The 25554-nt window shown below is 40.6% G+C and overlaps 1 protein-coding gene across 17 annotated transcripts in view; it reads left to right on the top strand.

The window, feature by feature from the left end:
* Window positions 1–25554, top strand: part of TNIK (TRAF2 and NCK interacting kinase) — a 409008-nt gene that overhangs the window by 314036 nt on the left and 69418 nt on the right. For 8 of the 17 annotated variants that reach the window (XM_045385097.2, XM_005546373.4, XM_074031395.1 and 5 more), the window contains 4 exons: window positions 9913–10023; window positions 10856–10942; window positions 12008–12196; window positions 21211–21375. In XM_045385097.2, the coding sequence (XP_045241032.1) occupies window positions 9913–10023; window positions 10856–10942; window positions 12008–12196; window positions 21211–21375 (552 nt within the window). The remainder of the gene's footprint in view (window positions 1–9912; window positions 10024–10855; window positions 10943–12007; window positions 12197–21210; window positions 21376–25554) is intronic. The other 9 variants (XM_074031398.1, XM_074031397.1, XM_005546376.4 and 6 more) reach the window with 3 other exon arrangements.

Here is a 25554-nt window from a genome sequence, read left to right as displayed (position 1 = left end):
TTTTTCCAGAGCACATTTTCATTATGTCTTACTGGGCAGTCTATCTGCTGGTGACTTAGCCCGCAGTCCTGGCCTTGTCAGGACAAGGAGGCAGCCCATTCTTCATCCTTTTGTGGATGTCTTGTTTACTAGGGTCAACTGCCACCTTGGGAAGCCTCCTTTTCCCAGTAAAACCTAGAGGACCTTCCCCTGGAGAAACTGCCTTCTGATGGATTATCTTATCAGAATTTCTTGCCGTCATTTCCAACACCATATAATTATGATCCCATCATTGCCACCAAGTGGCTGCATGAAATTTCATTTCCTAACAATATCTAAATAAGGTTCATAGGAAACAGAGATCTTGTGCTGAGTGAATAACAAGCTTGCATCAGGGAAATAATACCTTACGAGTGACCCTTTCACCAAAAAGGTGAGAACATGGCAGTTCAGTAAGACATTGCCTGGGTTTGAATCTCAGCTCTGCCACTTACTGCCTTTGTAATTTTGAGCAAGACATGACTTCTCTATGCCTCAGTTTGGCCACTTACAAAATGGACTGTAATACATACAGACCACTTAGAACAGTATCTGGCAACTGAGTAAACACCTGAGGAAGTTCAAGGAGAGTGTTACATGTGAAGGGAAGAATCTTGCTTCTCATTACCTGCTTTGTTATTGCTGCCCTGGGTCATCTCTTTCCAGGGTGAGGGCTTGAAGCTGACTGCAGCCTGAGCAAGTGCAGTGGGCAGAAGCAGGAGACAGGAAAATCGTGTGGGTTTTTACCAGTGCAGCATTTCTACCCACTGGACCACACTCCCAGGCCCCAAGCCAGAGGAAAGCACTGTGAGCAAGAATAATTCTCCCATCTCAGAGTCTGGAGTGTTAACACATCAGCACTCCCGAGAAGTGGTCTTTAATTCACTTAATCTTTAACCACAGGTGTCCCAGTGTGTCCTGTGAGCAGTGGCTGGCTAGTTGGAGGCAGCGCAGCTTTTTATTCCTGGATGTCATTAGCATCAACACAAGACTGAACACTTTCTAGCTGGGCTTTTGCTCTGTTATTTCAATAACTGAACAGAAATTATGAAACAGCTGGGAACCAGCCTGGCAAATCAGATGCTTATTGTCCAGGACAGAGCGTGCCCATGGGCTTTGGATAATGGTCAGTAATGGCATGCACGTGTAATCACACTTGTGTTTCAGGGAGCTATGTCATCTGCATGGATATAAGGAACCCCACCTCTCAGTGGATCCCCAAAGGGCTTCTTGTTCTAACTTATGTGTTGTGCCATAGGAGTTCTGACTTTGTCCGCTTTGTCACCTGGATCCTGTGATGGGAGGGGTTTCCTGCCACAGTGCGGAAGTTGGGCTGACATCCCTATCTTATAGTGTAAAATGATACTGAAATCTGGAGTCCTTTTGCCCAAGCTCCTGCCTATGCTTTTAAGACATAAGAAGGTAGAGTACGCTAGTGTTTTATACTTAACAGCATTTCATACTGAAAAAAAACCCGGAGTTAGGCAGTTGCTGATCCTTGGTGTATCTAGAGTACCTTGCATGGAAGGTAGGGATGGCTTTTTAGTGCCTGCACGCAACTGACATCACACAGACCTACCTTCCGTTGTCTAGGGTCTTCACAGAACCACCTTTATTACATCTAGTCTGTATGTTTTGTGTGTTCACAGTCTTCTTAGTTATTCCTAACCATAGAACTCTGACAACAAAATAGTTTCACATGAAATCTTATTTCACATGATATTTAAGTTGAATTGCTTTTATTTTGACACTTGTTTCTTTAGTGAGTGGTTTTATAGAATCATGGAGGCTGGGGAATATTAGGAACCTCAAAAGTGATCTCAGCCAATTCTTCTCTCAAAGCAAGAATTCCTTTTGCAATATTCTTCAAACAGGGTTATCTAACCTGTTTAACATATAATCTTACCTTGTATGTCCGTGAGCTTGAGGCAGCACATTCTATTTTTGAACAACTCCTAATGTTGGAAAATTTACCGTTTCATTGATTCAAGTTCTTGTGATATCCCTGCATTATTACAGGTTGTGCCAAATAAAACTGAAATTCCCTGCATATCTGCTCCAGAAATGTGTGAAGACACTAATAATGTTTTTCTACAAATGCTCCCAGTTCCTGCAACCTTTCTACATATAAGTTAGCATCTTTAGTATCATCTCGGGAGTGCTGGTGTGGCCCGCTCTGTAAACACTGTGTTAATAAACTGACTGGCTTGTCTTCATAGGACTCAATCTGAGGGTCTCATACTAAGTCCTCAGAATGATGACAGTAGGAATTTGGGGGTTTCATCTGCATTTGACTTTCACACTGACATTCAGAATCATAGGTACTAGGGGTGTCCATCAAGCCATTCTTGCTCCTCTGTATGACACCCGGGAAATCCCATGTGGTTGTTCTCTCTGGAGAAACTGAGACTCAGAGACACTATGGAGCTTGTGAATAATCACATTGACTAGCATCCATAGAAGAAGCAGGATGAAAATTCTTCCGCAAGTCTCCGTGAAGCTCAGTCTGTTTAGAACTGTCATTCCTCTTTCTGTGTCCGTAAAGACCAGCTTGCACACATGTGCTTGACAGTGCTTAGCCATGGGGCTGTCTGCTTACGAAAAGTTGGTCTGTGAGCACAAAGAAAAGCCTTCATTTAGGCAGTTAATTTTCAGGAAAGCTCTCAAAGGGCAGGTTGGATAGTTTCTCTCTCATGGTATAAAGTAGGTATAGAAAGAAAGGAATGAGTTATATCCAGCCTGTCTAGCTTTCTCAATGTTCTCTGATTACTATTTCTGTGAAGAAAAGGTAGGTAACAAGTAAAGACAGAAAGAGGGGAAAATGGCAGCTTTAAAAAGCATTGGACAGTATCTTTTACTTTGTATATACGATGTGTCAACCTGCTTCTTGTGGACCAAAACGAGGCAGCATGGCAAGAGCCAGGCACAGAGTATAAGTCCTGGCCTTGCACTTACCAACCGAGTGAACTTGGGCAAGACATTGGCCTGGATGTGCCTCAGTTTCCTTATCTGTCAAATGGGGGTGATGACAGTATTACCTGCCTCAAAGGGTTTTGGGGGGAATTAAATGAGTTAATATGAGTGCAGTGCTTGGCATCATAGGATGCACGACGTAAGTGTTCTTCATTATTATTCAGAGTTAGCATTCTTTTTATTTCATTGTCATATAGTGAATTCAGAGGTGCCAGACTGCTTCCCCATCACTCTTGTGTCCTTACATAAAAAAAGGTTTGGAACCCCAGTTTTAGTCACAAGGAATCATGCCCTTACCTATAGTCATTGGTTTGCAATGATCTTTCCAAAACTAAAACTTTAGGATATGTTAAATGAGAAAACGGAATGCCCAGAAGCTGGAATACCTCTCATCACAAGTGTAGCTCCATGAAGCTTATACAGAACAGTCCTATTTAAAGTGAGGGGGCATGTGTGATGTGCAGTCAATTCAAAAGACCACACTGGGTCCTTTCATTCTGAGTGTCTTTGAACAGAGAGCCCCTGGGTGGAGGGGATGGTTTGAGGTACTTCCCAAGGAGCCTGACTTGATCTTGCACCAGCCGTTTTCCTGTCCTCTGGAGGCCAACTCGGGTCTTCCACTGTCACAGTGGGGTTTCGTCTCACCACTTTCAGGAGGTCACCCAAGATGAAAAGCAACAGGAGCTCTCCAAGGGCAAATAAGAATTCTGCTTCGTTTCACTCTGGTTAGATTTTTGCTTTGCAATGTAACATAATCTTGCTCTTAGAACGAACAGATTTGCAAGATTACTTAATCTCCCCCCTCATTGAAAGTTTAGCTGAAGGTGACTTACTCAAGGTCAAACAACATTCATTCATTCATCACTTTTTTATTTATTTATTTATTTTTTTGAGATGAAGTCTCACTCTGTCACCCAGGCATGATCTCATATAGTGGCACGATCTTGGCTCACTGCAACCTCCACCTCCCGGGTTCAAGCAATTCTCCTGCCTCAGCCTCCCGAGTAGCTGGGATTACAGGCACGCACCATTACACCCAGCTAATTTTTGTATTTTTAGTACAGATGTGGTTTCACCATGTTGGTCAGGCTGGTCTCAAACTCCTGACCTCAGGTGATCCACCCATCTTGGCCTCCCAAAGTGCTGGAATTACAGGTGTGCGCCACCACACCCGGCCATCAAACACATATTTACAGAGCGCTGCTATGTGGTCTTCAGTGTTTGTATCGGTGGCAGTGCAGGACCAGAATCTAGTCTTAGTGTTTCCAAACCATTTTATTATTTCCCTGTTGCCTCTCTTGCCTACTCCTCTCTCCCAATGACACGTTGCATTGCGGCTATAGGATATTAATTCTCAGATGTGGATATCACTTGAGTCCATATAATGGGAAATGTGATGTATATAAAAGGTGGACCAGGGCCAAGGTTTGTTTCTCATTTTTTTGGCTTATATTCTTCTTCATGACTTTTCCTCATTCCACAAGGGGACTTAAGGTGGCTTAAAGAGATTAATACTTTTAATTAAAAGTAAAATAAACAAGGAGACAAAGTAGAAGGGAATATAAAGTAGAAGAAAGAAAGAAGATGCAGGCAGGAGCGGGGTCAGTGCCCAGAATGCCTGCACAACGTGGCATCAGCGCTGTTGCCCAGGGCGGTCACTAATCTGCTCTGAGGCCTGACACTCGAGAAAAGAGACAAATGTGAAGTGGTTGAGATTCATGTTGTCCATCAGATAAATCAGTTACTCAGGCAAGCTTTCTGAGATCACACTGAAAACTATACACTTGCCTAGTAAGTAGTGCAATGAATAATGTCTGAGGCAATATTCCCGGCATAAATGCAGTGGTTAGCTTTATTCATCTATTTTGAAGACATCATAAAATGCAATTTTATGGCATTGCAATTCACCAAAGTCACTTCTGTGAGAGCTAGAACACCCTACTGTAGTGCAGACTTTTCTGCTTATCTAAAGTAATCTAGGAAGAGCATTTAAAGAAAAAAAATAAAAAGGTAAGACTTGACTCCACAGCTCTTGTGAGGAACATGCATGAGGATTATTTCTTACAACTAGACCTCTAATAACAATTCAGAATTTAAGGGTTGAGGTAATATTCTCTGCAAAGAATTTAAACAGTGAAAATTCTACATAGCCAATTTGGGACACATGTATTACCTTTGAGGGCCCCCTGAACAGGGGGGACAAAATTACTATTCCCTCATTAAAATTAACTAACAAATTCACATGCTTGAAAGTGCATCCACACAGCCTCTACCTAGAGGTGGCCTGAGGGGAGAGTTCACAGGGAAGATCAAAACTGCCCCCAGTAGATCCCCAGATCCAGCAATCCCACCACTGTATAGCCAGAGGAAGGGAAGTCTGTGTGTTCAAGAGATAGCTGTGCTGCTTTGTTTCGCAGCACTATTCACAATAGACAAGATATGGAATGAACCCAAGTGTCAGTCAGTGGATGCGTGAATAAAGAAAATGTGGTACTTATATATAATGAAGTACTATTCATCCATAAAAAAGAGTGAGATTCTGTTGTTTGCAGCAATGTAGATGAATCTGGAGGACATTATATTAAGTGAAATATGCCAGGTACAGAAAGACAAATACCATACGATCTCACTCACTGGTGGAATCTAAGATGTCGCTCTCATAGAAGGAGAGAGTAAAATAGTGGTTACCAGAGGATTGGCAGGGGGCAGTGCTGAGAGACCCGTCAATGGCTGCAAAGCTATAGACGAGAGGAATAAGTGCTGGTGTTCTATTGCATAAGAAGATGACTAGAATTCACAATGTATTACATATTTCAAAATAGCTATAAAAAGTTTTTGAATACTTTCATCACAAAGAAATGGTAAGTGTTTAAGATGGTAGATATGCTAATTATGCTGACTTGATCATTACATAATTTATACGTGTATCTAAACATCACATTTACCCCATAAATATGTCCAATTATTACATGTCAATCATAAATATTTAAAAGAAATTTTAAATATTTCATGCCTTTCTCTAATATTTAAAATAAGAAATTTTAAATATTTTAAAATAAAAATAAAAAAGAATTGTCCCAGAAAGAAATTATCCTTGGTGAACACCAACAGAAGACAAAAGGGATATGAAGTCCCTGATTATCTACTCCATAGAGTAAGGCAACAATTGTTAGGGCCTGGAAAACTTTAACAGTAGGTTCTATCCATGATCTCCCCACCAGGAAAAATAATTAAGAAACTTATAAAAAGCCAATGAATGTCCAATTTTAAGGAATATAACTTTTGGCAATGCCTACAAGAAGACATGGATGAAAATGTACTTCTAGGCAGTTCAATATAGGTGGAGAACCTGCCAACAGTTTTAGAGTAGTTGGTTTAAGCCATTCTTTTCTGATAGCAGGACCACTATCTTCATTATGCATAATTTGAATAAGATCTAGGAATGCTATTTGATTCTCCCCTTTCCCTTTTTTTCCAGCTTAGACTCTTATTCCCTTATTTTTCACGCCTTTCTCTAAGATGGCAAACAGGTACATGCCAGTGCCAACTATAGGTGACTCTTTTTAGAAGAACATTCTCCAGTTATGTCTGTGCTCAACATAAAAGAATGTTCCAGCCAATAAGAGCTACTTAAGAAGGGCATCAAAGAGCAAAGGTCTGGTACAAAGCTCTGCAGGGCTTTCGCCTTTTCTATTACTTATCCAATTTGCAGTATTCAACACAACAGATATCATTGGTGGCTGGCCTGATATGGAAACAATGGGAGATAAAAATAAGTGGAACAGAGATCTTGCCCACAAACAGCTTTCAATCTAGATTGCAAAGTTGGTAAGATATACTCAAATAACCATACTATGAGGTATGGAAAGATAGCCATGCCATCAGTATTGATAGGAGGGAAAATTCTACAAAGAAATTTAAGAGGATACTGTGTTGTCTTTTCCTCAAGTTTCTTACTCTGTTCAGCTCGACAAACTCTTAGGTGCACCCGCCAGGTGCCAGGCCCCCATGTGAGGGGTTGGGGTACAGCAGAAATCAGGCACTGGCCTTGCCCTCAGAGAGCTGCTTCTAGCAAGAGTCATCAAAGCTTTGTAAAGGTGTCTGCCTGAGGCCAGGGACTTGGTCTTGCATTGATATGTTTTTATATATCCCCTCCCTCAAACAGCCCCATGCGCAGGAGGAGAGAAAGCAAACATTTTTTCAGGAATGGCATTAACATTGAGACACAACAGCTGGAAATTGGCAGGGTGCCCTCAGAAGGCTGGGAAAGTGATTCATTTTTCCAGCCTCACCACAGGAACCGAAGCCCTGGCAGATGCCTCCATGTGTTAGCGGCGGCTGATCCGAGTGAGATCATTATTAATTATTAGTTACTTTTGAGTGTCTTTCGCAGAAACTACAGAGTACTTGGGAAGCCCAGACACTCTTGAGTTGCAATCAATACTGTATACACCTTGCACGGGAACCTGAGTGGCATGTAATTATAAACCAGTATTGATTCCTGGCAAAGGGGTTCAAAATGTATAAATCCTTCACATGAAAATCAGCTAACTCTTCAAAGGACTTGATTATTTTCCTTTCCTTAAGAAAGAGATGGATGGTTGGAGTAAGAAACTTGAAATGTTAGCTAAATTAGGGCTATTTCCTGCCAGGATCCAGATCTGTACACATAATTATTTTATTCTCTGTGCTGGCACTGATTCACTTTGGTTGAGTATTGGAAATGTCTCTGTTTTGGGTCTGTAATCCAAATTATTCAGTCCGTGTCTATGCTGATGTTTTCTACTCGCATCTTCCTATATTATTTTTCTGTAAAACAAATACTCGCATGTCTGGGATTTGCCTCATGCTGGTACCCACCCCACTCCTGCTTTTCCTGCTCTTCTCTATCCCATCGTCCAGTTTCCCCTTGGCCCGGAACTTCACCTGCCCTCTTACAACCTATCGTCACCAAATCCTGCCTATTTTATTTTGGCCTAATTCTAATTTCTGCTTCTAAATTGGTGTCCACTGAAGTCCTATTAGAATGACCAGAAATCTGTATAGTTAGTCTTTCTTCCTCTTGGCTGTGTCTCTATCCTCAGCAGTGATTACAAACATGGACTCTCATCCCGCCTTGGCTGAAATCATCGATGCCCTATCATTTTATGCCTAGATCCACAGAATGGCCTTGCACTGCTTTTCAGTTTCTAGTGTTGCCCCTTTCCATGGCTGATGGGAAGGCCTTTTGAAAATGCAAGTCTGATCAAGTCATTTGGCTGCATGAAGTCCTCCAATAGCTCTCCTTCGCCTGCAATCTAAGATGGACAAATCACTGTTGATCTGGAAGTGACAGAAACTGAGTCTTAAGAGATGCAGCTTATCTCCCAAGACCCAGAGGTTATTGGAAGACAGCAGGTCCAGAGGATTGCTGCAGGAGCTCCATCGGGAAGGCTTCCCCATGAGCTTCTTTGGCATTTTGAATCTCTGTAGTTGGTTTAGCTGGGGCTGAGACACAAAACTTGTGTACAAAACTATCTCCCTGGTTGTGTAGAGCTAACTTACCAGTGTGAGACAGTCACAGTTTACTCTCCTCTGGGTAGGTACCTCATGTTTCCTGAGCCATGCAGTGAAATCGTATTGAGAATGTTACAAGGGAATGGGCCCCCTGGTATGTCCCCTCTGAACCTCATATATGAGGAAAAAGAAATCCCAAAGCCAGTAAAGGATCTGACACAAAGGGCCAGCCGCCTCTCTCAAAAGGCACACTAATGCCATGATGTATGAGAAAACACTTGGTAATATGTGACAATCCTGTGCATTGCAGGATGTTTGGCATCATTAGCCTCTCATGCTAAATGCCAATCATGCTCCTCAGTCATCGGAACCAGCAAAAATACTCCTCACATGCCCTTAGATAGTTGCAAATGCTTCAGCGAGAGGTAATGGCACTGCCCCTACTTGAGAACCAATGGCTCCTGTAACTGCTTGGCCTAGTTCTGACTTCTAAAATGTTCTCCTTTCCTGAGAGTATAATGAAGAGCCAGATACTTTGTAATCTTCCTATCACTCATCTGGCTTCTCTGTAATGATTGAGCTCGGATGCTGGACTCACATTGTCTGGCTTTGAAATCAAGCTCCACCACTTACTGGGTGTGACCTTGAACCATTACTCAATATCTCCATACCCCAGTTTTCTCAGATCAAATGGGAATAATAATGACATCTACTTATTTTTGTGAAGATGAAATGAAATTAAGCATGTAAGCTGTTTATCACACTGTCCACTGTTGGAGGTATGGTAATTGTATGAGGTGATGATGATGATGATGACTCCCAAGCATAAGGGTCTTATTCAAGCAAGAACTTGAAACTGACACTTAATAATGAATACTCCAGAAAACACAGACAGGCAGCATGATATATGAGAAAAGGTAGCCGACTAGGTGGGAGTCAGTAAATCCTGTTGCATCCTCTGCCATCAATTCTGTATGCCTTTGAATATGTCACTTCACCTCTCTGATTTTTATATACTCTGAAATTTTTGTGTTACATGGTGTTAAAAGATTGAATGACTTAAGCAGTGTGAAGTAATTTGATAAACAGCTTGATGATATGTAATAAATAACCTGTTTGCATTGGTGTTTTCTACCCCTGACTTGAAAACCCTCACCAGCCGTGGGGAGAACACACTTAACAGGAACTTCTTGGTGAGAGTCCACTTACATGGTAAATGGCAGGATGTTAGCATGACACTGAATCTCTGTCTCACCCACTCCCTGCCAGTGTACCCCCCAACAGCCCAGGAGAGAAGAGCCTTGGAGCATTTAGGCATCTCTCATTAAAAGTTCGTGTCTGGGGTTCAACAGCTTTTCCTGCTGGCTCCCTGACACCCCCACGAGGGCCTGTTGCCTTCATGGTTGTCTGCTTGTTGCCCCACAGCAACAAAGGCGAGAGAAGGAGCTGCGGAAGCAGCAGGAGAGGGAGCAGCGCCGGCACTATGAGGAGCAGATGCGCCGGGAAGAGGAGAGGAGGCGTGCAGAGCACGAACAGGTACAGCTGGGACCAGGAGCCCCAGTGATGGCCCCCTGGGAACCCCAGCACCAGTCGTCTCTGGGGCGTGGGTCACCTTTTCTGAGGAATGCTCAGTTTACATGGGTTTTTACTCTTCCTCAAGCAATTATGCTCGCCTATTCAAGAAGCCAAATGCACAGCCCTGGCATTGCCCACTCATTCAGCCTTGCTTCCTACCCAGAGTTTCCTGACATACCCGGATCTTCTGATTCTCCCAACCCTTGGTATCTGATTCGAAGGTAGCACTGAAGCATGAAAAATCAGCCAAGTCCCACTCTTTCACTGCTTCAGAAGAGCTTTTCTACTCATGCCATCTCTGGTCTTTATGACTTTGAGTTATTGCTGCAGGCCCCTCTCTGCTAGAATCACATTCTGACAGCACAGTGAAACTCGGCAGGATGGTTCCATTACAGAGACAGTGCACGATGGCATTCAACAATTGTCTTATCCCTGCTGCTTGCACAGGAGCCTGTGAACTTTATAGCACTGTTAATTCCAGGTAGTCCATAAAGAGAGGACCCTGGAATGAAAAGCTTTAACATGTAGCTGGGCTTCTTAAAACCAAGTAGTAGCAGTAAAATGCTGAGCCATCTCAGTCAGCTGTTACAAGTAGAGGGGCTTGTGCTTTTCATTATGCTGAAATGCATTTGCTTCCACGTGACATACTCTTCCTGCTTTGTAAGGAGGTATTTGGGTATTTTCCCCCTCCTTTCTTCTATACTTTACTTAGCAGTTCTTGTCACCTTTGAAATTACTGGTTCATTTCTCTTTCTTTCTGTTCCTCTGAATTCTCTGCTGCCTACCTCTCCAGGAATACATCAGGCGACAGTTAGAGGAGGAGCAGAGACAGTTAGAGATCTTGCAGCAGCAGCTACTGCATGAACAAGCTCTACTTCTGGTAATGGGAAAGCCAAGAGCCAGCTGACCTGCTCTGTGTTCATCTTGCAAGTGTTTTTGTGTGTGTGTGTGTGTGTGTCCTTCTAACATGCCAGTGCAGAAGAGGGGATCTTCCAAGCCTCAGGGACCTCAAAAACCTCATAGAAAATTAATACATTTTCCGATTGATTTTGCTGAGTCCTAATACATTTAATACAGTTGTTATGCATTCTTTATTAACTCCATTTATTTCTAAAACTTGAGTATGAATCCAGCCTTATTATAAGTACAAACTGCTTTTGAGACCCACTGTGTTTATTGCAGAGTAATTTTTAAGGCCATTTGCAACACGCTGCAATACAATCACAGCAAAATGCGCCTCTCCCATAAGAACCCACCAGCTCTACGGTCATATTTCATTTACAGACTATTAGCTTTACCCTTATGATGGGAACATTTTGTGTCCCTTGCTCATGCAGCTTCCACTTGAAGTACAGCACTTTTTTATTATTATAGCACTGCTCTCCAGATGGGCTTTTTGGTGTAAAACTGAACTTTTTATTTAATGGCATTCTGATATTTTTTAGCCTGTACATAAGCTTGCTAATGGCCTTTGTAGGTCCAAGTTTTATTAAATGAAAGATGATTTAGGCAGTATCTTTTGGCTGCTTATTTAGTTTTGTACTTAATTGTACATGTGTGAGTGGTTTAATTACTAGATCAGGAAGTGGGTGACTTTTTCTAGGGGTTGTATGCTGACCATTTAAATGTCCTCATTATTGCCATTTCGTCACGTGTACTTAATTCATCAGGGACAAGTCATTTTGTAATTGATGGGGTTCGGTAGGGATTGCCATTTTAAAGCAATAGCGTTTTCATTAAATGACACATTCTTGTGTAGATACTAACACAAGGCAGTAGCTTATTTCTGTGGTACATCCTGACATCCTCCTGTCATTCTGTTAGTATTAAGATCCTTCATTATTTAGCATTATTTTGCCTCCATTGCATACTTAACTGGTACTGGCCGATGATTTCTATGTGATGATTTGGCCTTTTCTTTGCTCCTCTTTCCTGATCTGGACAGGAATATAAGCGCAAACAACTGGAAGAACAGAGACAAGCAGAAAGACTGCAGAGGCAGCTAAAGCAAGAAAGAGACTACTTAGTTTCCCTTCAGCATCAGCGGCAGGAGCAGAGGCCTGTGGAGAAGAAGCCACTGTACCATTACAAAGAAGGAATGAGTCCTAGTGAGAAGCCAGCATGGGCCAAGGAGGTAAGTAAGCAAGTGTAGCCTCACCCTGTTGGCCAGGCTTTTGACTCTAATGAGTTTGTCTGATAGAAGTGGAGAGTTAACCCAGTGCTGCAAAGTTGGAAAACAATTCATCATAAGATACATGTTTTGCTTTTGGAAGAACCATAACATTATTTCTGTAGAGAAATGGCAAAATACCGTCCTCCATTTGTGGGGTTTTGTTTTGTTTTTTGGTATATCTTTGTGGTTGCAATGGACTTTTATAGGAAATAACAGAAGATAGAAAAAACCTTTTTTCTGATACTCATCCAATTGAATTTGTGGCATGAGGATTTTTAGTGACCTTTTTGTTGAATAATGTGATTAAGGATTTATAGAATTCTAGGAAGAATCAGTTCCTGTCCATGCCTGGACCCTGTTACTGATCATTAACATTGTCACTAACATAACTTTGTTCACCATGATACTACCAGCAGATGCACAGTTAACCTCAGACTTGTGGTGGTGGTATTCACTTTTAGGATCAGAGGTCATTCGTGTTTCTTCTACCCACACTTCCTTCATTTGCTTAACTACTAGACTAAGAAAGGATTTTCAGGAACTTAGCGCTATGTTGAGCTATTTTAATAAAAACTGCTTGGATGGGAGGGAAAAAAAGGTGATAGCCAGACAGGTAAAGCAAACAAAATAACTCCAACCAAATCAGCAACCTTTCCTGGGAGTCACTGTGTGAGGTCATGTGCGTAACATGCTGGTTTTCAGTTCAATCATTATTTCTGGCATCTAGTGATTTCCTTTATTTTGTGGTGATTGTAGCTAGTCATTTAAAAGGATGTTTTGGGGTTATTTTGTATTTTTACCCAGAATTTTTATATATTGATAGCTCACACTTTTTTCAAGTTATCTAGAATACAATATTACTAGAACCAGATTTCTTACATGAGATCCTGTTTTTCTGAAAATAATTCTTTGTATTTGTCTAACCTATCTGACATATGTACAGAAAACGTTTGATATAATGTTGTCCTAATGTTAATGATAGTGGTTTATGGGAGAAAGTAAAAAAAAATGGATTTTTAAAAACTTTTTTGTACTTTTACATATTGTTTAAATCCTTTATAGTGATCATGTATTTTTTTGTGAAAAAAACTTTTTTCTTTTAAAACTTAGTGTGTGGAAAAAATTGTTTTGATTTGTGATGAAGAATTTTTTATCACATTCCCTTATATCTGTAAACATGATCCATATTTACATAGCTATGTCTCTAACATCTGCCTCTTTCTCTTAGATCAGTAATTCAATTTTGTGATCCTACTCCCAGGTACAGCATCAACCCCTTAATAATCCACCTATTCTTCCAGCTAAGCAAAATCAGTATGCTGCTAAGCAGCAGCTGAAATGCTTCTTGGCTGGCAGAGATGCACCACCTTCCTCTACTGCTAAACCGTTTTCTAGCCATGCCAAGTTGAAATCCTCAGCTAAGCCAGACCCACAGCTCCTGACCATGGCAAGTGTTCAGACAACTGAAAAACTAGCCTCTACAAAGCTAATGGCAGTAGCACCTGCAGGAATTAATGATTCCAGATCAAGACTCCTGTTTGAGCATCACCCATGGAAGAAAGATGGACCAGCCTGCCCTATTAGACTTGGTTTAGAAGACCAACTGAAGCCTCAGGAAGCCTTGAGGACCATAGTGAGATCTCCAGGGCAATCTCACTCCCAGGGACGTAGCCCAACTCAAGAGATAGGATCTAAGGTCATTTGTATGTCTTCTCTCAACATCTCCAAAGTGATAAGCCCTGAGTTGTCCATTACTGCAATTCAGGAGGGCCTTAGAGATTAATGTAAAGCTTGCGGCAGGAAGAGCATGAACTCATGCATCTTTACAAGTGTTTCTACTCTTGTAAGAAATGCTGCATCACTAAGCGACCTCTCCTTGATGCATGACCACTTGGCTTTCAGTGTTCCCAGCCCCAAGCATGAGTTTAGGAGAGGGACACCTACAGATTCCATTGGAAATGATCATGATTTTGTGTAACACATTCCAGAATTTCTTCTTTCCCCTAGACAGCTCCCTCATGCACAAATGTACCAGAAGACAGGGAAAAGCATGGAGCAGTTTTCACTTCCTTCATTCAGCCTCTACCCAGCACCTTATGATTTGAACTTGTCTACCTTGACTTCATTGTTTTCCAGTTGCTATTTGTCCTCATCACTAAATTTACTGGCCTGTCCTCTCTATTCAGAACTAGTTCATAGCTCCCAAGCTTTCAGGAGACATGGGATTCCTGGGGGCAGATCTTTGCAGATGTCATCAAGGCACTTTTCTAGACCTCTTAATTCCCTCATGCTTCCTGGTCAGGCTCCTAGCAGTAAAAGAAACACAGCATTTGAGCATGCAAACAACATGCCTGAGTCATCAAGCACTCCTGATATGAGGTTTCCCAGTCACCGTAAGTCTGGGCCATCTCTGGTGGGTGACATCTTCCAAGGTCCCTGGCTTCCTGGCATGTGGTGTGCTTCCTTTGGGCTTCATGCATTTCCAGAGATATATGGGAACATTCTTTGGGGATTTCATATTTAGTCCTCTACTCCTGGGTGTGGTTAACTTCATCCAGCGTCCAGCTAACCATTGTCTGTTCATGAAACAGTTCCCAAGTCTTAGAGTGGGTGATCATATTTTAGAAGAAAGATGAAACATTTAGTTGATAGAAGGAGAGTGACAGTGCTAAATTTAGGACTGGAGCAATCAATGTACAAATAAGAACAAATAATTGTCTGCCTTGGTTTGAGTCATCATTTTTAACACCCACTTCTTAAAATAGGAATAAAAATGAGTGTGAGGATCTTTATATTCTTGATCTTTTAATGCTTCTCATCAGCAATGTATGAACTTTTTATGTAAAGCATTATTTATGGATGTCTTTTTTCATATTAGGGAGGCAGGGGTTCAAAGTGACCAAGTAGTAATATACGTTGCAAACCTTTAGACATGAACATAGCTTATCAGTATCTTAACTATCAAGTTATAAGAAAACCTGGGTTAAACCCTCTGGAGGTAAAATAAAAAGATGCCATTTTCTTTTGTTCAAATGCACCCTCTGTGCCCATGCCACCGTCTCCTGTTGTGTAAGGTCTGGACTATTTTGCCCCATGTGCCACTGAAGGTATCACCTAGCTGTCTTCCACCTATTGCAACCTCTTCTGTAATCTGTTCCAGCATTTGTTTTCTAACTCAGCTCTATGCCTTCCCATCAGGTTTTTTTTTTTCTTCTGCTTTGCTTACTTTACCATCTGCTTCTCCTCTTCCTCATTCCAAATCAGTAGTCCTTCATCAGCAATGTAATGCTTTTATACTGCTTTGTTCTCCGTGTTCTTGTTGCTTCATTTTGTAAAACACAATTGATCATTGTATTTCTCAGTACCTTTCTGATTACTATGTTGGATATTGTAGAGCAAATGAAAATGCTCAATCATTTGCAAATCCTGTTGAGCTCTTCCCTCGCTCCTTTTACTGAGTATTCTTTCTGTCCTGGATGTCACATTGGCCTTGATTTTCAGATTTTAGCCAGAAAAGAACATTAATGTCTCTGCATTAAAAAGACAGCTTGGAGCCGGGCACAGTGGCTCACGTCTATAATCCCAGCACTTTGGGAGGCAAAAGCAGGATGATCTCTGGAACCCAGGAGTAGTTACAGACCAGCCTGGACGACACAGTGAAACCTCGTCTCTACAAATAATAATAAAAATTAGCTGGGCATGGGGGTGCATGCCTGTGGTCCCAGCTACACCAAAGGCTGAGGGTGGGACTTGAGCCTGGGAGGTTGAGACTGCAGTGAGTCATGATTGCACCACTGCACTCCCGTCTGGGCAACAGAGTGAGACCCTGTTTCAAATAAATACAAAAATAAATAGACAGGTTGGGGGCATTCTCATTTTTTTCAAATTATCTGCCATTTCTGAGTTGGGATGGAAGTCAGGTATGTATTGTGAAAATATCAGTATGATGTTCTGTTGAACATCAGCAGAATTTGAAGGTCTTCTTCCTCACTTTTTGGATGATAGAGATTCGTTTTTCTTATTTCTGCTCCTTAAATGGCATGGGATTTTCTGGGCCTGGCAAGTAACTGTGGGGGCTCCCCTTCCCTTTCCATCCCACATACTTAAAAAAAAAAAAAATTGTACCAAAACTCAGCAGTGAAAGAATGCTTTGTTTACATGAGTATTGCATGAGATTGTATTTTAATTTTTTTAACACTCCATCATGTTCTCTTTCTGTGATATATGCCCGTCACTGGCATGTTTGTTTGTTTGCAAACAACGATCTGATAAGAGCCAAAATATCTGTTTATTTCCATTAGCTCACTGGACTTTGAAATCACTGTATATAAAAACTCCTCCTCCATCCAGATTTCTCGGCTCTACACCAAAGTGTTTTTTTTTGTTGTTGTTATTTCTTTTATATGAGTTAGTTTATATATAAAGTTCTCAAACAACCACTTCGAGAGTTTATATCTTTCCTCCATTTCTGCGTATCTCTCTTATGATTAAATATAGGAGAGACCTGGAAGGAAATAGTATGGAGTATGTTTGAGTTCAAGTTCTTCCACTTCCTGGCTGCCTGACCTAGGGTGTGCCTCCTGCTTTCCTGAGATGCAGCTTCCTCATCTGCACATCTGCCTCACAATTGGGAAGCTCATGGGCAATAATGAATGTGCACGTGCCATTTAAAGTTACATACTACACAAATACAAATGAAATACGGTATTCAACGTATTCCTATTTTGTTTCCAAGACTGTTGTAGCTCACCAGGAACAAGTGCTTTGTCTCGTTTTGGTCTGGATTTCATATGACCAATTCACTTGCGTCTCCTATCTCTTCACCCACCTCTCCCAGGTGATAGATAAGCACTTCTTTATTTCCTGTATCAACTTTCTAAGACTTTGCTTCATTACTTTTGAGTTATGTGCTCCATTCACAATGGGATCTATGCTTTTATCTGGAATATTGGTAAGAAGTTGACCTGGGAAAAGAGTTCAGGCCCTTAGAGTCAGACAAGATTGCATCTTAAGCATTCCTTATGAATGAGGGTCTCTGCTGTGCTCAGAGGTGACCCAGAGCAGGGGTGTCATCAAACTTGCTCAGTAACCATCTGCCCATGTGGTTTTGCCCAACTATATTACTCAACTCTTTATGTGACTAGTGAGTGCAGGGTCAAAGTATCTAAGGAGCACTTAAAAGTTACTCACTGGCTTCTTTCCCTTTCTCCAGCATCGCCAATAAACACAAAAACCAAAGTGTTTTGTCCAGTTGGGGGAAAAAAGAATACCCATATGACTGTGTTGGACTCACCATGTACTAATTCTTCAGTAAAGCCTTCTGAGATCTTCCTAAACCCTGTGGACTCTACATATTATGAAATATTATTAGAGTGCACCCATATAACATAGTAAATATATATTTGCTGTCAACAGTTTTAAAATTACTTCTATAAATTTGTTTTGATATTCTCAGTAGATGTCATTCATTATTGTAAAGTGAGACACTGTAACCTACAAATTGTTTTAAAATATAAAAAACAATCTGACAATTGACATCGATACAGTGTTTCTCTTTATTTATAACGTTTTAAAAAATTTGTTTTGAAATTGTGTTGGAAATCCTGTAAGTAACAAATTTATTTTTAAGTTGTCTATATTTGCATAGCCTTTATATATACCAGAGGCCATAGACATTACTCCTGTGCTATGCAGTGGACAACACAGACCTGTCTAGAGCAGAATTTTATTTCTGAGACCACAGTTATTTTTTTCACTATATATCATGCTACAGTAAATAATATAGCATTTTTGCAGAGGTGATCCAAACTTCTCCAGAGTTATTTTAGTTTTCATATTGAAATGATTTTTTAATAAGAAAAAAATACTTTTATAGTAAAGTTGATCAGTCTCTGCTAATCTTCTCTGTATTTCTGATAATTCCTTCTACTATGAAATCATTTATAACAGCTATCTTTTGCTGTTACAGTCTAGCACCTTGACACTCTATACCTGATGGTACTGGAACACATTCTTAGTGGTGCTCCTGGCATCTTATGTCTTCTTGGAAGCAGGCAGTTGGAGCAGAAACTTGGCTCCTAGACTTTTTTGAACATCCTCAGGCATCGAAATATATCTTGTTGTTCCCAGTTTTTAATCACTTGTATCCTTCTAGATGCGAGAGGGGTTGGAGGGAGACTTTCTTTTTTTTGTCTCACATATTTATTTCCTGTTCAATTAGTAGACATAAGTTGTGATAAAGCAGGGGACAGGCCTTTGTCTAGTATGAAAATAATGAAAAGGGCCTGCCTAGATACCCTATCCAGCTTTCTCTCTGTCCGTCTGAAGGTGTTATTAGGAGAAGTACCACTTCCAATGTTTGATTTGATCCTGTGCTCCAATTCTTAAGGTGAGCCTACAGTGTAAAGACACTTGGGCAGCATTATCTTCCTAAAGACTATAGGACTAGGTTTTCTTGAGACAAAATACATAATGAGATGCCTCATGATTACACCCTTTTCTTAGATTTTCAATTTTCTTTGGACAAACTTCAACCCAGGAAATTTCAGTACATGGGAGCCTTCCTGAAATAATTTTCAAAGCGTAACAATTACTTATGCCATATGTTTTTAGAATGGTACAGACTAAAATATACTAATGATAGAATTTAGTATGTAAGCTGATAAAGCATAAGAAATTTTTACTAGAAGTACATTAGCAACATCTATACATGACTAATCAAATCCATTAATTGCCTATGAAAACCAGTACCCTAGTTTCTACCCTGTTCATTTCTAATGATAGCTTTAGGGCCCCATGTGGCCTGTGATCCTATTAGCAGCAGGGATGCTTAGACTGGAGCCTTGTTGCTGACACTTCCCAAAAGAATTATCTCAAAAGTGGTTTCTTTGCTCAAGATAGAGTCTTTGGGGACAAACTTTTCTACTATTGTTTTTAATGTTCTGTCCCTTAATGTATATTTAAAACTATCAATGTATTTTATAGCGAAAATAATAATTACAAGTATTCCTCACTCTGCATATATTTGGTTCCTGAATTTTGGATGACAAGTGGTTTGGACGGTGGGAATTCAGACACTGAAGGATGCTTATGTATGACTTACCTATTAATGATCTACCCTGAAAATAAGAAAATGGATAATATTTGACCAATTCCAGTGGTCTAGAAATACTAACCTTCTTTCAAAGAGTCTGGCATTTGGAAAAGTGATAAATTGCATGCCTTGATCTCAGTTTATCTATTGCTGTCTTTGTGGGACTTTTTCTTCTTTGTGGTCTTATCTCAAAGCTGGCTTTGTTCTTTTGCTCAATGTAATAGCCAAATAATTACTGCTGATGTAATACTTTGCACACATGCACACACAAAAAGTATACATGTTCTGGTTTATATTCCTGGCTTTTTGCAGCAAATTTTACTTGGTGTGTGGTAAGCTTCTGGGACTCGGGATTTCAAAACCAAAGCCAATTGTATGTACCCTGCACAGCCATGGTGGGGGAAGAGATGTTCACATTCCTCCTCAGTAGAGGCAAGAGGGCTGTTTTTCATTCTGCAGCTTATCTTATTGTGTTAAAATATGTGAGGTTAATATGAGTTTAAAAACAGACTTACTTTGTATATTTGATTGAGTCTGCCTCTAGAAAGATTCAAAATGGGATAGGGAAGATGGGGGAAAATCGCTCTTTCAAGTTTTTATTTCAAATCAGGCAGTAAAATGAATAAAGACTTTTAGCTGCTACATAAAAAATATGCACACAGACATGAATATTGAACACCTGCATGTGGGTTCTTAAAATGCTCAGTGAGTCAGCAGAAGAGAATTAAGGGCTCACTGTAAAGGCCATCAGTGTGGGGAGAATGGTTGCATTATCCTGATGGCTTTGGGAAGCACAACAGTCAAACTGGTCCTGAAGAAATAAAGGACAGGACACAGTAGATCTGGAAGAAAAGTCATAGACTTCTTGAAGTTGTCTAAGATCTTAAGCCATATCTTAGAGTGTGTACCTTGTTTATCTAAGTTTCTCTTTAAAACTGCCCTCCAAGGCAGTCTTTCTGCTGTAAATATGTACTAAAGGTAATGATGACCTGTTTAAAAAGGGCATTCACTGGCTCTGTGAGCATTTCCCATGAAGCACTTGGGATCTGTTATCTGCTTTGGGTTGAAAGGGACTCTGGAAGAAAGGGAATGATAAGGAAATGAAATAGTCTGAGAGAAGACAGGGTTAGAGGGGAAGAGAAAAGGAGGAGAAGCAAGAATGAACACCACGTGTGTAGAAACAGGGAGGAAGAAAGGGGAGAGCAAGACAGTGGAGTCCAAGCTGGGCATGAAAGAATGAGACGGGGCAGTGTATTTGAGGAAGCAAGAAAGACAACTGGAAAGAAAGACCTCTAAAGACAGAAAAAGAAAGTGACACAGGAAGTCTGTTTGAAACAGGCTACGCTCATTAAGCAGGCAGCCTGGAACACCCACTCGCCTATCAGTAGAACAGTGAAGAAATGGAGGGTGCGTGCACTCAGCTTCATCCTCTTGTTCCTCATGTTCCATGAAGCAACCCAAAGCAATTTTCTATGTTCCCCAAGTCATCTAAATGCATGCTACCATTCCCTTTGATTGTCTAGAGTGCAAACTGTCTTCCTCACTGACCCCATGGCATTGTGACCAATCAGTAAGATAATATCACAATCAATACAAGATAAACTCTTAGCAGGTCACGAATTCCCTGCTAACTGACTAACACAAGATAATGAGTAATGGAAGAGTGATGGCTTGGGTGTTCTATGTTGTTGTTGCTGTTGTTAGTGTTTGCTCTTTGCAAATTCTTGATGCAGTGCAGAAATAGAGTTTTGGCTTCTGAAAATCATTTAATCAGAGGATTCAAATGGCTGTGCAGGTGACTACAGAAAATCCTTACTAGAAGGTGAATCTACTATACATTGAGGCTGTCTTCTTCTTTTTTTTTTTTTTTTTTGGCTTGTAGGTAGAAGAACGGTCAAGGCTCAACCGGCAAAGTTCCCCTGCCATGCCTCACAAAGTTGCCAACAGGATATCTGACCCCAACCTGCCCCCAAGGTCGGAGTCCTTCAGCATTAGTGGAGTTCAGCCTGCTCGAACACCCCCCATGCTCAGACCAGTCGATCCCCAGGTACAGTCTTGCCTCCATTCCATCAGGCATTCCTATAAGGTGCACAAGAAAACCTATTAAAAGCCTAGGGAATTGTAACATGGATTCAGGCATAGCGTCAAATTATTATCCTTAATATAGAATTTATAGTAATATAGGTGGCCCCACTGATTTTGAAGAGTAGAAGAAAAGGTGAGAAAGAAAAAAGCGTCACCCTTAAACTCGAGTCAACCACAAACTCACTTCTGTGTAAACTGGCCTCTCTGGAGACCCACAGGAGTTTCTGCAAGGTGAGAACAAGCATTCTTTTAGTTACAATTACCAAAACTAGAATTCATAGAAACCTTTGAAGTGTGTGTATGTGTATACATTATATATTTTTTGTTTTCTTGGGACTTTGGCATGAGCCTGAAACTGAAAAAATTAAATAGACTTGGTTAAGTAAAATTATATCTTCTAAGGCAGTGGTTCTCTAAGTGTAATCACTGGACCTGCAGCATCAGCCATCACCCAGGAACTTGATAGAAATGCAGATTATGAGGCCCACTTCAGACCAGCTGATCAGCAACTCTAGGGGTGGCGGAGGCCTGGCCGTCTGTAATTTCACAAGCCCTCTAAGTGATTCTAATGTACTTTAGAGTTTGAGAACAATTATTTAAAACTATAGGGTAAAGAAAAAAGATTACTCTACTTTTAGGAAAGGAGGTGGTTTCTGGAAGTTGTTTTTTTTTTTTTTTTTTTTTTTTGAGACAGAGTCTTGGTCTGTCTCCCAGGCTGGAGTGCAGTGGCCCAATCTCAGCTCACTGCAACCTCCGCCTCCCAGGTTCAAGTGATTCTTCTGCCTGAGCCTCCCACGTAGCTGGGACCACAGGTGTCCGCCACCACGCCTGGCTAATTTTTGTATTTTTAGTAGAGACAGGGTTGAACTCCTGACCTTGTGATCTGCCTGCCTCGGCCTCAAAAAGTGCTGGGATTACAGGCATGAGCCACCACGCCCAACCGGTTTCTGGAAGTTCTATGGGACTTTTATATATGCTAAAAATGAAATATGAAATGAAATAGATTAAGGAATTCCATGAAAAATAAAGATAATATAGTTTCTTCTGCCAAATGTCTTAAATTTCTTCCAGGCATCCACCTGTGTTAAGACTTCCACAAAAAATTTAAGGTCACCTTTGAAATATGTAATGCTGTTTGAACTGGAGTTTAAAAGAGTCGTGATAAAATCAAGTGTTCTTTAAGTTTGCCTTTAGTAAAGTCCAGGATTTTTCAGCACCAGCCAGCTTGGCCTATCTTCCTCTTGGCTGTTTTTAATTTGTATGTAATTCCTTCATGCCTAACCCTCAAAAAGATACATTTTTTTTAACAGGAATTTCTATTTTAATGTACAAATATCCTCTTTTAAACCCCCTAGCTTTGACCTTGGAAGGTACTTTGGCCTTTAAAGGGGAGAAGAGAGAGAAAATGTACTTTATGAGAACAACCAGACAGTGAACATGTAGCTATTTTGTGACAGTTGATTCACTTACGCATTCTTCAGGCGCTTCAGTTCGGGGGTTGTGTGGTGTGTCTTTTTTATTTTTTATTTTTTTGGCTCTTTTAAAGGGGATTTGTGTTTTATACTTGATACTTTTTTAAAGGGGCTTTGTTTTAATATTATTATTTAATATATTTAATGATATTTAACATTAATATACATCCGGTAGATTCTCTTCTGGTCGAAGCTTAATGTTCAGCTACTGGGCTTTGAGGATTTCCTCTGAGCTGTCATTAGTAACATTCCAGCACTTAAATTTCAAACCAAAGAGGAGTTGACAGGTCCTTGCACAAAAGAGATATTGCACTAATGTTTGTTGAATTAACAGTTTAATTTAGAAGGCACTCTAGATGTTTTCCCAACCAGGATTTATGGGACACCTTCCCCAAGCCAGGCACAGAGCTAGCCTAGGAGATATGATGCCGAGCATGACAGACATAGCTCCTGTCTCCAGGGAGCTCACCTTCATGAATAGGAGACACACATAGATAAGCACTAACTATGAGGTGTGAGCAGTGCTATGGCAAAGTGGTGCCCTGCACTCTGGATTTTAATGATTTGTCTTTTTTTTTTTTTTTTTTTAAATTTATTATTATTATACTTTAAGTTGTAGGGTACATGTGCATAACGTGCAGGTTTGTTACATATGTATACTTGTGCCATGTTGCTGTGCTGCACCCATCAACTCATCATTTACATCAGGTATAACTCCCAATGCAATCCCTCCCCCCTCCCCCGTCCCCATGATACGCCCCGGTGTGTGATGTTCCCCTTCCTGAGTTCGAGTGATCTCATTGTTCAGTTCCCACCTATGAGTGAGAACATGCGGTGTTTGGTTTTCTGTTCTTGTGATAGTTTGCTAAGAATGATGGATTCCAGCTGCATCCAAGTCCCTACAAAGGACTCAAACTCATCCTTTTTTATGGCTGCATAGTATTCCATGGTGTATATGTGCCACATTTTCTTAATCCAATCTGTCACTGATGGACATCTGGGTTGATTCCAAGTCTTTGCTATTGTGAATAGTGCCGCAATAAACATACGTGTGCATGTGTCTTTATAGCAGCATAATTTATAATCCTTTGGGTATATACCCAGTAATGGGATGGCTGGGTCATATGGTACACCTAGTTCTAGATCCTTGAGGAATCGCCATACTGTTTTCCATAATGGTTGAACTAGTTTACAATCCCACCAACAGTGTAAAAGTGTTCCTATTTCTCCACATCGTCTCCAGCACCTGTTGTTTCCTGACTTTTTAATGCTTGCCATTCTAACTGGTGTCAGATGGTATCTCATTGTGGTTTTGATTTGCATTTCTCTGATGGCCAGTGATGATGAGCATTTTTTCATGTGTCTGTTGGCTGTATGAATGTCTTCTTTTGAGAAATGTCTGTTCATATCCTTTGCCCACTTTTTGATGGGGTTGTTTGTTTTTTTCTTGTAAATATGTTTGAGTTCTTTGTAGGTTCTGGATATTAGCCCTTTGTCAGATGAGTAGATTGCAAAAATTTTCTCCCATTCTGTAGTTTGCCTGTTCACTCTGATGGTAGTGTCTTTTGCTGTGCAGAAGCTCTTTAGTTTAATGAGATCCCATTTGTCAATTTTGGCTTTTGCTGCCGTTGCTTTTGGTGTTTTAGACATGAAATCTTTGCCCATGCCTATGTCCTGAATGGTACTACCTAGGTTTTCCTCTAGGATTTTTATGGTATTAGGTCTAACATTTAAGTCTCTAATCCATCTTGAATTAATTTTCGTATAAGGAGTAAGGAAAGGATCCAGTTTCAGCTTTCTACTTATGGCTAGCCAATTTTCCCAGCACCATTTATTAAATAGGGAATCCTTTCCCCATTTCTTGTTTCTCTCAGGTTTGTCAAAGATCAAATGGCTGTAGATGTGTGGTATTATTTCTGAGGACTCTGTTCTGTTCCATTGGTCTATATCTCTGTTTTGGTACCAGTACCATGCTGTTTTGGTTACTGTAGCCTTGTAGTATAGTTTGAAGTCAGGTAGCGTGATGCCTCCAGCTTTGTTCTTTTGACTTAGGATTGTCTTGGAGATGCGGGCTCTTTTTTGGTTCCATATGAACTTTAAAGCAGTTTTTTCCAATTCTGTGAAGAAACTCATTGGTAGCTTGATGGGGATGGCATTGAATCTATAAATTACCTTGGGCAGTATGGCCATTTTCACGATATTGATTCTTCCTATCCATGAGCATGGTATGTTCTTCCATTTGTTTGTGTCCTCTTTGATTTCACTGAGCAGTGGTTTGTAGTTCTCCTTGAAGAGGTCCTTTACATCCCTTGTAAGTTGGATTCCTAGGTATTTGATTCTCTTTGAAGCAATTGTGAATGGAAGTTCATTCCTGATTTGGCTCTCTGTTTGTCTGTTACTGGTGTATAAGAATGCTTGTGATTTTTGCACATTAATTTTGTATCCTGAGACTTTGCTGAAGTTGCTTATCAGCTTAAGGAGATTTTGGGCCGAGACAATGGGGTTTTCTAAATATACAATCATGTCATCTGCAAACAGGGACAATTTGACTTCTTCTTTTCCTAACTGAATACCCTTGATTTCTTTCTCTTGCCTGATTGCCCTAGCCAGAACTTCCAACACTATGTTGAATAGGAGTGGTGAGAGAGGGCATCCCTGTCTTGTGCCAG

The sequence above is a fragment of the Macaca fascicularis genome, chromosome 2 (genome assembly GCF_037993035.2).
Source record: "Macaca fascicularis isolate 582-1 chromosome 2, T2T-MFA8v1.1".
NCBI classification, from domain to species: domain Eukaryota; kingdom Metazoa; phylum Chordata; class Mammalia; order Primates; family Cercopithecidae; genus Macaca; species Macaca fascicularis.
Note: the sequence above shows the minus strand (reverse complement) of the source record. Positions and strands in the feature narration are given on the sequence as shown.